This window comes from Pinus tabuliformis, chromosome 4_1, assembly GCF_031772625.1.
Source record: "Pinus tabuliformis cultivar Carrire ecotype Pingquan chromosome 4_1, CPIR1, whole genome shotgun sequence".
NCBI lineage: Eukaryota > Viridiplantae > Streptophyta > Pinopsida > Pinales > Pinaceae > Pinus > Pinus tabuliformis.
Window position 1 is genome coordinate 647,821,658 of NC_142303.1, and position 14,735 is coordinate 647,836,392.

At 39.5% G+C, this 14,735-nt stretch overlaps 1 protein-coding gene across 1 annotated transcript in view; it reads left to right on the forward strand.

The window, feature by feature from the left end:
• Positions 1-12,982, forward strand: part of LOC149177731 (transcription coactivator) — an 86,514-nt gene extending 73,532 nt beyond the window's left edge. Inside the window, exons 9-12 of the mRNA XM_089420195.1 lie at positions 8,434-9,295; positions 9,398-11,535; positions 11,709-11,925; positions 12,042-12,982. Of these exons, the coding sequence (XP_089276321.1) occupies positions 8,434-9,295; positions 9,398-11,535; positions 11,709-11,925; positions 12,042-12,632 (3,808 nt within the window). The 3' untranslated portion in view covers positions 12,633-12,982. The remainder of the gene's footprint in view (positions 1-8,433; positions 9,296-9,397; positions 11,536-11,708; positions 11,926-12,041) is intronic.
• Positions 12,983-14,735: the final 1,753 nt, after the last annotated feature.

Here is a 14,735-nt window from a genome sequence, read left to right on the forward strand (position 1 = left end):
CAAGAGGATGAAGTCACCTGAGAAAGGAGCCTCATGGCTAACTGTTGTAGAGGAGGGCTTGTTGCCCCATCATTTGCCCACCAAGAATAGGGCTTCTTAGCCTCCTTGTCTCTAATCACATCATATCCTGCAAATCAACCAGTGCCAGTGGAAAACTTTGCGAAAGGCATCCTCCACCTCATCAAGCAATGCTATATCTTGAAAACCCCGCCTGAATGCATCTTTCCTCCCCTATGACATTTCACCATCGATGTGAGGAGGGAATTTGCGGGAAGGTCCACCATTCAGCCACTCATGGCTGTAGTATTTTGGGTTCAATGAGTGAGCCAAACAATGTAAAGGTGTGCAATTCTTGTCCCATTTGCTGACACGAATATCTTGTATAGTACCACAAAAGGCCTCTGGTGATGTCTCATAGACTCAATCATGGAATTCCATCCCTCATAAACCTCTCCTAGGATGGGTTGGTATGTATCTGCAAATTGAAACAAAGAAATTATAGGGTCCATGATTTGAATAACTAGATCTACTCTCTCCCACCAAGCATCATCTCGCACTGTGTCCTTCACTCTTTTAGAGGCTACTTGATTTGTCTTTCTCCAAAAAGACCAAAACTCTGAAATAACCATGGCCCCAAGAGTGGTCTTGACCTCTCTCAACCTCTTTAACGTGATGAATGAAGAGGCAAACCGTGTATCCACAATCTTCAACAATGATAGATTGCTGTACTCCTTGTAGATAGTGAGGACATTTGTATGGTTTTGTACAAAGTTACATATATGTCGTGCATCCTCAATAATGTTACCAATCCAAAGCACATCAGAAGCAATGGATTTCAGTGCTAAGTTTAATGAATGGACAATGCAAGGTGTCCAAAACACTTGTGGATATTTAGCTTCCACAATCATGCCAGCAGCCTTGTTGTTAAAATTGGCAACTAGGGCCAAACTCCACGTGGGTCATCTTATTAATGGCAGTTGATATTTTTTTGAATCCCTCTCATCGAGAGGTGTAGGATTGATATAAAGATCATCTGATTCTAATAAGTATTCATGGAGATATGAATTTATTTGTGTTATGGGACAATTCATCAAGGTCGGCCAACAACCAAATAAGCCCCACATGTGATCAACGTTTTAGTATAAATAGAGGTACCTTGAAAGTCATTTGGACACACACACAACTCTCTTGTGATCTCTTCCTCTCCATTCGTTTGGGTTTTAATGGAAGGAAGAATCCTTAAGAGAATACGTTGATCTAGGAGGTTTGCCCTAACCCTAGACGAAGAGATCTATACGCTGCCCTCATCTACATTCATGGAGAAGAATCTTTGCTGCCCAAAAAGGAGGATCTTATATCGCAGTAAGGATAGGGTTCAATGCTAGTATAGAGAAGCCCTAACAGCGCTAATGCTGTCCTAAAAGAAACCCTCAAACACAACAAGAAGAGAACCTTGATCTGATCTTAATACACTGTTATAATTGGAAGAACAATGTGGGAAACACAGGGCTAAGAGATGCCCTAATCGTTGTTCTCTACAAGATCAAGGCACATGCATAAAGAACTTAACGCTGTCCCTTACACAGTCGTGAAGGCAGAATGCCCTAGTCACAAGACTAAAGGGAAAGGAGATGCCCTAGACATTGTTGCTGTCTTGGGTAAGAAGAAGCTATGTTGCCTAAAGAAGATGCCACCTAAAACACAGACTTAGAAGAGAGACCTAAATACTGTCATGGATCTAGCTGCCCTCTACGCTGTCATGGTTCTAGGTAATAGTCATGTACATTGTTATATTGAAGCTGCCCTAAACGCAGTCAAGTTGAAGTTATGGTGAAGACCTTAACACTCTTCTAGACCGCAGTCTTAGGAGGGGTCTCATGTACCTTAATTGCTGAGTGTGCAAGAGAATATTTAAAGATAGCTAGGTTGTCTTGCTGCTAGGCTAGGCCGCAGGCCATAGCTAGCAACATGGAGGATTAAAGTTTGACTTCGGTGCAGCGCAGTGCTATTTAGGTAGAGCACAATGGAATAAGGTGCGTGGGCAGCATGGGACAGTAAGGTGTTGAAGACAACATGGATGAATGAAAAGGGGTGCAACATGCTGTGATGGAAGCAACAACATGGTATACTACAATTGTATGATAGTGTAGCATAATGCATAGTAACAGGGGTGCAACATAGTGATACATAGTGTAGAATGTTGTGATGGAAGCATCAACATAGTATACTATGGCTGTATGATAGTGTAGCATAGTGCACAGTAACAGGGGTGCATCACAGTAATACATAGCGCAACATGATGTGATGGAACCAGCAACAGGATGCCGAGGTATTGTAGCATGCATTTGGGTGCAGCATAATGTAATGAAGAGCTCAACATAGTGCAGCAAGAGGAGATGCAGTACAATGATGGTTACAGTCATGATTAGTAAAGCATGATGAGATGTAGTGCAATGATGGGTATAGTCATGATTAGTAAAGCATGATGAGATGCAACATTGTGATGATGGGCGCAACATGGTGAGGTGCAACATGATTACGAGATGCAACAAAATGAGAGGTGAAGGAGTCACCTTGGAGAATTAGTTGAAGCAACATGTCTTCAACTGATCTCATGTATCATCTTCCTAGAGATGATCTCTGCTCTTATCTAGATAAGTCAAAGTGTTGACTTTTGTTGTAAATGTACTATCTCCCTCTCTCTCTCTCTGTTGAACTATTGAAGAACATAAAAGAAGAATTGATCAAGGGTTTCCCCACATTGGGGTTTGTCCCTGGCTAGCGCCACATCTTGTGTTCTCTTGTCTTGGCTTGTCTTTTGTGATTTATGTTTATGTTCTATTTGCAATTTACTTTAACGTTGATGTGATTGATAATTTGGAAAAGATATTGAGCTAACTATGAAAATTGAAATAAATTGCTCTAAGCATAGAACATACTTAAACTTAACACTTGCAAACAGGTGCATTATTTGTAATGATTTGCACACAAGAATCAATGCTTACATCTTCAATAACTTTAATAAACAACTCACCCATATATTGTGCATCCTTTTATTCTCCAAGTGTATCCGCTGCTTTCAAGAAAACTGGACCATTCAAGGAAGACACCATGAAGTTGATGAGTGGGTGCCGTGCTGGATCTGTCCATCCATCAGAAACAATGCTCACCCCAGATGTTGGCCATGATGCTTTAATAGGCTCAAGCATCTTTTGCACCTCTTTTTTCTGCCTTCGTCAACAATGTGGCTCTAAGCTTCTCTGAACCAGGAGGCACATACCATGATGGAGCCCATTGAGTTAGAGCTTGGCACATCTCAATAAATAGAGGTGAACGTGCAACATTAAAGAATATGAGGTTTTGATAGAAAAAAAGGCATTGGTGAGATCAAGCTCTTCCCGTTTCTCCTTTTGAAAAATCTTGTCCATTGGACCAAGTGAAATTGCCTTTCTTTTTGTTGTTTGTCCCCCTCTAGAACTCTCAAATGGGAATTTGTTGCTGCCTTTCCTCAAAAATGGAAGGGGGTCATCATTTTTTATTTATTTATTTATTTATTTTGCAGCCACATTTGCCATACCAACATTGACCTCTCTTTCCATTTTTTTCCTCTTGTGTAAAGAAACTTTTGTACAAGCTCTAACTCCACAACTTGGTAAAACCAAGAAATGGCCTTTCACACGGAAATATGTGCTTGTGAAAGCACTGTGGCAAAAGTTGCATCTTCAATTCACATTGCCTCCTCCCTTCATCTTGTTGCTTGGCCCATCTTCTCTCGTGACATATTTCCACAAGGGATATTTCTCAATGTTACTTTTAGGAGGAAGTCTTCCCTCAACATTACTTGCAATAGAGGGAATACTTGCAATAGACTCTGATGAAATTGGGGGAGGAGGGGCATCTCCAATGGGGGCATTCTTCCCCTTTTTTTGCCCCTTACTTGCTGCCCTTGATTGAGCCATGAATACTGTAAAGAAATAAACAAAACATGCACAAATTTGTAAAATAAATGCATATGCAAATTGTTGTAATACAAATGCAAAAAAATAGAGAGGAAATGCACTTACCTATTGCTTGAATCTCTTTGAAAACGCTTCACACCCTTTGCTCCTTGCTCCAAACTCCTCACAACCTAAGTAACCGGATTCGTTGGAAAGGCCTGTCGAATTTGAATCCTGCGAATCCGATACGATTCGATAGGAATTTGAATCCCAAAACATGATTCGTCGTGTCCATACAAGATTCTTACGAATCCCATTCGAATCTTGTACGGGAACAACGAATCCCGATTCTAGGATTCTTATCCCGATAAACAGACTTCCGTGGATTAGAAATACACGATTTTCTTTTTGTTACTCACCTGATTTGTCATTTCATTTACATAGTTTGAACTGTGGGCAAGGAGCGAAGGGTTTGGAGCAAGGAGCTAAGGGAGTAGAGCGTTCGGCAAGGAGATTCAAGCACCAGGTAAGTGCATTTCAGCTCCATTTTTTGCATTTCTTATTCTATTACAACAGTTGGTATATGATTTTTTGTTTACAAATTTGTGCATGTTTTGTTCATTTTTTTAATAGTATTCATGGCTCAATCAAAGGCAGCAGTTGGGGGAAAAAGGAAGGGGAAGAATGTCTCCATTGGAGATGCCCCTCCTCCCCCAATATCATCAGAGTTTGTTGATAGGGAAGAGGAGGACCTAAAGACAACATTGAGAAATATCCCTTGTGGAAATATGTCACAAGAGAGGATGGGACAAGCACCAAGGGGAAGGGAGGAGGCAATGTGCAATGGAGATGCAACTTTTGTCACATTACTTTCAAAAGCATATATTTCCGTGTAAAAGGCCATTTGTTGGCTTTACCAAGTTGTGGAATTGGAGCTTGTAAAGCTGTTCCTTTACAAAAGAGGAAAGAAATAGACAAGGAGTCCAGTGTTGGTATGGAAAATGTGGCCGCAAAATCAAGAAAAAACAAAAATGAAGACCCCCTTCCATTTTTGAGATAAGACACCACCAAATTTCCATTTGAGAGTTCTACTTCTATTGGGGGACAAGCAACAAAAGGAAGAGCAATTGCACTTGGTCCAATGGACAAGATTTTCCAAAAAGAGAGATGGGAAGAGCTTGATCTCACCATTGCCTTCTTCTTCTATCAAAACTTCATATCATTTAATGTTACACGCTCACCTCTATTTATTGAGATGTGCCGAGCTCTAACTCAAGGAGCTCCATCAGGGTATGTGCCTCTTGGGTCAGAGAAACTGAGAACCACATTGTTGACGAAGGCACAAAAAAGAGGTCCAAAAAATGCTTGAGCCTATTGTAGCATCATGGCCAACATCTGGGGTTAGCATTATTTCCGATGGATGGACAGATCCAACACGACATCCAATCATCAACTTCATAGTGTCTTCCTTGAATGGTCCAGTTTTCTTGAAAGCAGTGGATACACTTGGAGAATACAAGGATGCACAATTTATTGGTGAGTTATTTATTAAAGTTATTGAGGATGTAGGTATTGATTCTTGTGTGCAAATCATTACAGATAATGCACCTGTTTGCAAGGCTGTTGGCATGATTGTGGAAGCTAAATATCCACAAGTGTTTTGGACACTTTGCATTGTCCATTCATTGAACTTAGCATTGAAATCCATTGCTTTTGATGTGCTTTGGATTGGTAACATTATTGAGGATGCACGACATATCCGTAATTTTGTGCAAAATCATACAAATGCCCCCACTATCTACAAGGAGTACACCAATCTATCATTGTTGAAGATTGCTGATACACGGTTTGCCTCTTCATTCATGATGTTGAAGAGGTTGAGGGAGGTCAAGACCGCTCTTGGGTCCATGGTTATTTCTAAGTTTTGGTCTTTTTGGAGAAAGACAGATCAGGTAGACTCTAAAAGAGTAAAGGACACAGTGCTAGATGATGCTTGGTGGGAGAGGGTAGATCTAATTATTCAGATCATGGACCCTATCATTTATTTGCTTCGATCTGCAGATACAAACAAACCCATCCTAGGAGAGGTTTATGAGGGATGGGATTCCATGATTGAGTCTGTGAGGAGCATTATTCTACAGAGTGAGTGCCCCGAGTATGAGACATCACCAGAGGCCTTTTGTGATACTATACATGATATTCTTGTCAACAGATGGGACAAGAATTATACACCTTTACATTGTTTGGCTCACTCATTGAACCCAAAATACTATAGCCATGAGTGGTTGAATGGTGGACCTTCCCGCAGATTCCCTCCTCACATGGATGGTGAAATCTCACAGGGGAGGAAAGAGGCATTTAGGTGGGTTTTTCAGGATAGTGCATTGCTTGATGAGGTGGAGGATGCCTTTGCAAAGTTTTCCACTGGCACTGGTCGATTTGCAGGATATGATGTGATTAAAGACAGGGGGGCTAAGAAGCCCTATTCTTGGTGGGCAAATGATGGGGCAACAAGCCCTCCTCTTTAGCAGTTAGCCATGAAGCTCCTCTCTCAGGTGACTTCATCCTCTTGTTGCGAGAGGAATTGGAGCACATATGGGAATTTGTATAGTGTGAAGAAGAGCAGGCTTGAGCAGTCCAGGGCAGAGACAATGGTGTATGTGCACACCAACCTTCGTCTTATTTACAGGTAGAGGGAAGAGTGGTTGAGGGGAAAGACAAAGATGTGGGATGTCTTTCTTGATGATATGGGTCTGGACAATAGTGTTGAGTTGGCATTGGCCAACATGGATCTCAATGATCCAGTGCTAGAGCCTGTTAGATTTGATGACATAGAGGGGTCATCCGCCACACCAGCAGATGCAGAGACGACTATGGATATAGGGGAGGAGGAGGAAGCAGAGGAGAGCAGTGGTGACCATGATGATGAGGACATTGATGCTGATTCTGATGATGAATCTGAGGATTGATGACTACCTATTGCCTTGAGGCTTGTATACTTGTAGTTGTTTTATATTTTCTATTTCTATTTGCCATTGGCATTGCACCAGCACTACCTATGTAACACATTTTGATTTGATGACTTAATGAGAAAACTACAGTTGTCAGTGTCTTTATCTTACTATCTTGTAGTTGTAAGTTGTCTTTCATTTATGAATTATGAATCATGATTTATGTGACCACTGACAATGACATGTATTTGAATTTTCAATTTTGTATGTACTATGCATGCTATAGATGAAGATCTATGTTTGAAATCAATGAATTTGTATCATTAATTAGAATTTGTGTAAGAAATATCTAATTTTTAATATATATATATATATATATATATATATATATATATTAATAAAATAATATATAACAAATCCTATGTGTCCTGTTCTGGGGGGTCAATGTGTCCGAATCTGACGCTCGAATCCCCGAATCCTACGAATCTTGAATCCCCGTGTCAGGTGACTTAGCTCACAACAAACCCACAACCCTCCTATTGCGAAAGAGAGGAGTGAAAATGATGCAAGGAAGAGGGATTTTCGCCCTTTTATGGCCGTGCGGGTTCCCTTTTTCCGGATTCATGTCCGGAAATCGGGACGCGATCCGGATTCATTTGTGTCCCAATCGGGCACGACGTGTCTCGATTTGCGGACATGAATTGACACGAATTGTGTCCGATTCGCAGGATTCGGGACATGTCGGCCTTGTTAGAATGAATCCGGTTTCAAAGATGACAACTGAAGCATCAACTTGTATCTTACAAAACTGGTAGAAGCAAGTGCTTTAAAGTTCCTGTGGATATTGATGAAGAAGATTATGTCTTTGTCTAGTTCCACCTTAAGTTACATAGCATTACACTTCACATGGCTCCTAACATAACCTTAATGTAGACACTTTGTTAGTCAAGTGTTGGACACGGTGGGGCCATAAACACTTCTGACTTTGTTGGTGATTGGCCTAATTTCATGCCTTTGACATTGGCAGTGACATCCATTTACCAAATTTCCTATCCTCTTCGAATTATGATCTGGTTCCCCAATGTTTCTGTGTGTAATAATGTCTACCTATAAGGTTTTATTGAGTACTCCCTTTTTTACTGTTGAGCATCGAAGTTGGCAGAGATTGACTGTATATAGATAAGCAAATGACTTGTTACCTAGGGGGATCATAAAATTAGTCGTAGGCAGACTAGTTCATTTTTCCAGCAATTTATCTCTTATGCGTAGTTCCTACAGGACAGTTCTGAAATATGCCTTTCCAAATAAGCAAATGTGGCATTTATGAGAAAATAAATCAGGATGTATATTTTTCTAACACTTTTGGTATGGGTGGGATTTCCTGTTTCTGTTGGTTAAGCATATTTTGATTTCTCTCAAGCCAACCTATCCAATATAATTTTGGAAAGATGTTTATAGTTGAAAGATACACTTTTTACCTTTTGTCTTATATTTGTGATCTATCTAGTTTTTATTTTGTTCTTTAATGTTTGGATGCACTGCAGTGGATGGGAGCTCGAGCTTTTAGAGGCAGAGGCCAGAGATTCCGAAGATGAAGGGGCAAGTAAGTTTGGCAGTCCTATGCCCTCTAAGCAGATTATTTCTTCAGTAAATCATGTTGGTAGCACACATAAACCTCTTGGGATATCAAGTACCACACCATCTCATGTACATGATAATATGAAATTGCATACACCAAAATCCGTGACCAAGGCAAGCCCAGAAGCAGGTCTGCAGAGCAGGGGCACACATAGTTCAACAAAATGTGATTTAGGTTCTTTGCTTAAAAATAAAGGTGAAGCAAATACAATATCAGATGTAAAGGTGAAGGGCATGCATCTTGAAAAAGTAGGTAATGAAGAACAGGAGATGGAAGGAATTCGTTCTCCAGCCCTGGGAAAGGAAAGAGATGTAATTGGAGGTATGGCTTCAGTGGAGCAGGAGATTCTCACTTCAGTTGTTCATTCATCTTCTATTGTAGGCCATGGAAAAAAAACTCCTAGAAAGTCTGGAACAGGCAATACGATTGAAACAGGAAGGATTGAAACACCTGTAGGTTCTGCACAGGGATTCAATCTTATGTATGAAAAGGATGAATTTGGTAATTCTCCATTGTCAAATAACATTTCTTATGAACAGGCTCAAGCTCATAGTGAAAATGTCCATAAAAATATCCAATCAAGAGCTAAAGAAGCTATTGAAATAAATGTCAGAACCACCCTGTTTGACAATGATATTGAAGTACTGCAGCAGTCTGACAATGGGCTGAGTGTTCACACAAGTGACCAATTTAGAACTCATTCAGAAAGTGTCAAAACACAGACATGTGAAGGTGGCTTACTTGATTCCAATTCAGGGTTTAAGAAGGTAAGCATTTGCTATTCAATAACTATTTATTTAATGTTCTAGTATTGTTGTTAGTTTCTGTTGATATTGAGATATCTAATATGATATATGAACGTTATACAGGTCAGGAGGTCTGATGTAATAGCAGATTTGCCAAATATTTCACGTAAACTTGATGAAACTTTTGATGACGGAAAGCTTGGAATGCATGCTGAAGGATCTTCATCAAAAGGAACTCTCTCTTCTGTAAGCAAACTCCACTCGGCAAATGCTGAGACTCCCAATCTGGAAACTGTAAATCCAGCGAGTGGACTTATAGAGAATGCTTGTGATGACATCACTGGAAATGAACTGCAGACATCTGGTATTGAGACAAAAAATCGTGATTGTCAATTGGAATTGCCAGCAAGTGGGAAGAGGAAAAGACAGACCAAAAGTTATGGTCCAAATAAAAGGAAAAATACAATGTCAGGTAATCGTCTCACATCATTAAATAAGGCACTGCCATCCAAATCAGGTGAAGACAGTCATGGAGAAGAAATTCCCAAAGTGGAATTAAGTGCAGAGAAAGGAAGCTTAGATAATGGGGTTGGTGAAATAAAGGGAAAGTTGGACAGTGATTTCAAGACACCAGAGAAAGAAAACCTTGATAATGGAGTAGTTGAAATCAAGAGAAAGTTGGACAATGATTTGAAAACACCAGAGAGAGAAAACCTAGAGAGTGTGGTAGTTGAATCAGAGAAAAAGTTGGACAATGATTTGAAGACATCAGAGAAAGAAAAACTAGATAATGGGGTAGCTGAAATAGAGACAAAGTTGGAGCATGGTTCAAAGACACCTTCCCAATTACATTCTTTGACTTCCAAGAATTCAAATTGCATCACTTCACAGTCTCTCCCTGCAAATGACAACTCTGTTTTGCCTCAGAAGAAGGGTAGAAAGCCAGCAATAAACAAGAAAGCAGGGGTTAAAAAATCTTATGGATCAAAGACTAAGACTGCCACTTCCAAAGAGGAGGTAAGACCTTTTGATCTAAATGCGTCAAATGGAATAGAAACTTGTGATCCTCAAGTGGAGCTTACAGCTGATAAAAGGCATGAGCCTTTTTCAGATTTAACTTCTGAAGCTGCTCAATTGAAGTCTGATGCTTTAGATGATAATCAACAGCATTTTTCTGAACAAGGCAACACTGCTGCCAAAGGTTTCATTTCTAATGAAGAAACTGTGTCCCTTTCTACTTTGGTAGAAAAGCATCATGATATAGCTTCGACAGAAAAGCCCAGGAAAAGAGGAAGGCCTGGTATCAAAAAACGGAAAGCTTCAGAGCTTGACAAACTTGATCCAGCTATTGAAGAAACTAAAGGTTGTGATGACATGGCATCTTCAGTGGTTAAGGCTAAACCAGTTGATAATCACATGGTTTCAATGCCTGGAGCAGTGGTTTCTCAAAATGGAAGTCCTAATGCACCATACAAGGGGAAGTCTGATATCTCTCCATCACCTAGGTTGAACAGTTCACCATTTGAATCAAGTGCTAAACCAGGTCACAGTAATGAAAATGTGCATCAGCATAGTTGTGCCTCATCTCCAGACAGTAGATTAGGTTTGAAAGGTCTGGAAATTGAGCAAATTTCTGAGGTGTCTAAAGATTCAGAGGTTTCTAAAGATTGCCAAAAGAAGCAGCCAGTAGAAAATAAGGATGCTGAACACATTGAATTAAAAACTCCTCAGGGTGAGATAGACGAGACTGTGGAGACTAATGAAAGGAACAGCGACGAGAAGAATCAAGCTTCTAAACCAAAGAAAGCTAAACGTAGTGCTAGGACAACTTACACACCTGAGACAAAGGCTTTGTCTGTTGCCAAGAAATCTTTGGAATGCATGAATGATGGAAAAGAAAATGTCTCTAATCTGAACAGAACTTCTAAGGTTCAATCAGGAAAACTTGCCAAAATAAAGAAACCCACCAAAACTGCTAAGAAACCAAGGAAAGTTTCCCAAAGTATTGCATTACAGAATATTAAGGATGTTGGTCAGCCAAACAAACATGAAAGCTCTAAATTAGTGATGTCTGCAGAGCCAAGATGGTTTTTATTGAGTGGACATCGTTTACAAAGAAAAGAGTTTCAGCAGTTAGTCAAGAGTTTAGGAGGGAAAGTGTTGAAAGATTCTCATCAGTGGTCTTATCAAGCCACTCATTTAGTGGTTCCAGAGCCACTTCGTCGAACAGAAAAGTTTTTTGCGGCTGCTGCAGCTGGCAGGTATATTGTTTCCATGATCATCATTTTCACCTTAAGAAAGCTCTTTGTTTCAATTTCAAAAATATTTGGATTGCTGAGAAGCATTAAAGAACTGTGCCATTTTCATCTTCCACAATAGCTACTTCCAAATTGGTAAAGCTTCTTTATGATAATTATTATTGCATGTCATACAGGTGGATACTCACTACAGATTATCTTACTGCAAGCAAACAAGCAGGAAGATTTCTTGATGAACAAGAATATGAATGGCACAAGAGTGGATTGAATGAAGATGGTACCATCAGTTTTGAAGCTCCTAGAAAATGGCGTTTGTTGCAAGAAAAAACTGGTCATGGTGCGCTACATGGTTTTCGAATCATTGTCTATGGAGAATGCATTGCCCCAAGTTTGGTAAGCTCTTAGGGCTTTTTCTGGAAGGACAAATTTATCGTACAGTTATAATATATATATTTATGTTGATATTTTTGGCTATTAGCGACATTATTGGATCCTTTTCCATCACGCAGGATACCTTGAAACGTGCGGTAAAGGCAGGAGGTGGAGTCATTTTAGCAACTAGTCCTCCATATAACCGATCCCTTGTGCTTGGTGTTGATTTTGCTGTTGTTAGCCCGGGTATTCCTCGAGATGATACATGGGTTCAGGAGTTTATTCGCTGCGACGTTGCTTGTGTTTTGGTTGATTACTTAGTTGAATATGTGTGCAAGCCATGCTATCCTCTTGATAAATATGCTCTTTATAGCACCCATGCAGCAGTAGAGAAGTTCTTCAAAAATATGGAAATGAAAACCCATCCCGCTTCAGCTAGCAATGTGCCACAGCAAACACTTCTGGGTGAAAGATCACGGAACAATGTGGAGGAAGAGGAAAGAAAACGAGATGATATTTCATGCTCGGTATGTGGATCTAATGATAGAGATGATGTTATGCTTTTGTGTGGGGATGAACAAGGGAGAGGCTGTGGCACTGCAATGCATATTGATTGCTGCCAGCCTCCTTTAGCTAAAGTTCCGGAAGAAGATTGGTTTTGTTTGAAATGTCAGCCTCCTGCAGATCTCCACGAATCTTCAAATGCAAAAAAAGTGAAGAAATCATAATTTGTTACCGACTTATGCAGTCCAATTATATGAATGGTTCTTCATCTAACGTACTTTGTTAAATATAGTACAGCAGAGCTTTATAACAAATTTTATTCTATGGGTTCTGTTTTGTACGTTATGTTGAAATTAAGTAATTTTTAAAACATCTGCATGAAAATATGTATGTATGCATTGGAATATTGAACCAGCTCTATTTCTGAACTGATTCATGACATTTTTACTGAAATAAAGACTGCTTAAATCACCTAGAGGCAGTCTTCAAGTTGTAACTAATGCATCATGCATGGATGCAGTCTACATGTTAATGCATTGTGCATGGATGCATGGTCTATCCACAAATAATATAACATCTCAAATATTCTCCCACTTGTTTTCTTTGCAAAACAAAGGGATCTGTTATTTATATGATCACATATATGATAACAATCTCCATTGATTCTCTACACCAAGAGAACTTATCAATATTAACATATGTTATCAATGAGTTTGCAACTTTTAAGGTGTCAAGCTTCTTCAGCAGCGCCTTGTCTTCAAATATAATTTACAAAGCTGTACTGCACATCAATATGCTTGTCTTAGTATGATAAACAAGGTTCTTTGTGAGAGGTTGCACTTTGATTGTTGCAATCTAATTTTATGGCATTTTGTACAACTACAATAATCTTTGCAACCATATTACTTACATGGATGAGTGATTGTTAATTGCTTATCTTCTATTGTTGAAAGTGCAACTACAACCTACCTCTTGCTCAGTCCATTGATTGCTCCTATAAATAGGTTAAACACTACCACTTGTAGATGGTTTGCTGTTAAGATTTTCAGCCTAGTTTACATCAACAAAGCCTTGAACATCTATCACTTTGTCTAGTCCAAATCTTGATAGTATGCTGCATAATCTATAGTGCTGCACCAATGTTTGAAGGTTTTATTTAAAGTTATCCAATGCTCATTGCTGGACTTTGACACATATTTGCTCAATACTCTCACTGCATGTGCAATGTCTGATTTAATACAAACCATAACATATTTCAAACTATCAAAAACACACCCATACTCTCACTGCATGTGCAATGTTTGATCTAATCCAAATCATAACATACTTTAAACTATCAAAAAAACATCCATAGGGAACATGGGACTAGTCCTTACCTCTTCTCTTGTCTTGGGACATCGTTCTGTAGATATCTTACACCTACAAGAATATGAATTTTGGCTCATTTATATTTTTGCATATTGATGATTATACAAATGTTGCTATATACTTCCTTTCCTTTAGCCATAGTTCTCTATTTGCACAATCTTTTTTAATCTTCATTCTTAAAATAAAGATTGTAGCACCAAGATCTTTCATGTCAGACTTTGAGGATATTTGAGACTTGACTTGCTTGATGGTATCCTTGTGTTTGATTTAGCAACACATCGTCAACTAATGATGCTACATAAGTAAAGTGATCATCACCTTGCTTGGAATACACGTAGTGATGAGTCTTGATTCTTGCAAATTTCAATCCCAATATGTAAGCATCAAACTTCTAATACCACATTTTTGGAAACTGCTTAAGTCACACACGATATTTTTTAGCTTGCAAACCAACTCCATGTTGAGATTGGGTAGCATTGGGAGGTACCCTCACATGTCCTTGGTGCTAGGCTTTTGAGAAAGAAATTCCCATAAAATGTTATGTGTATGTTTTGCGCCTAAGTTTGGGGTTTTGGACCCAAAGTGAGTGGGCTTTGAACCCAATGAAGACCATTTAATATATAATTTAATGTCGAAGTTGTGTTGGAGGTTTCTTGAAGGACAAAGGGGCTTCCTAAGGGACTCAAGGACAAGTATAAATAAGTAGCCATTGGAGAGGCTTGAAGACAATGAACATGAAGGATAATTCTTCTTGTGGAAGAGGCTAGAAGTGACGTAGACGCAAACAACAAAAGGAGGTGCAAGAGAAAGTTTGAGGACAACTAGTCGAGGATAGGGCTTGTGGACAAGATTGAGTTTCTGTGGTTGGAAGGAGGTTGAATATGACTTCTTTTGGAGGGCTAAGAAGGCCACAACCAAGGAGGAAGGCTGCAACCCTATGAAGTCTATGCAGAAGGGTC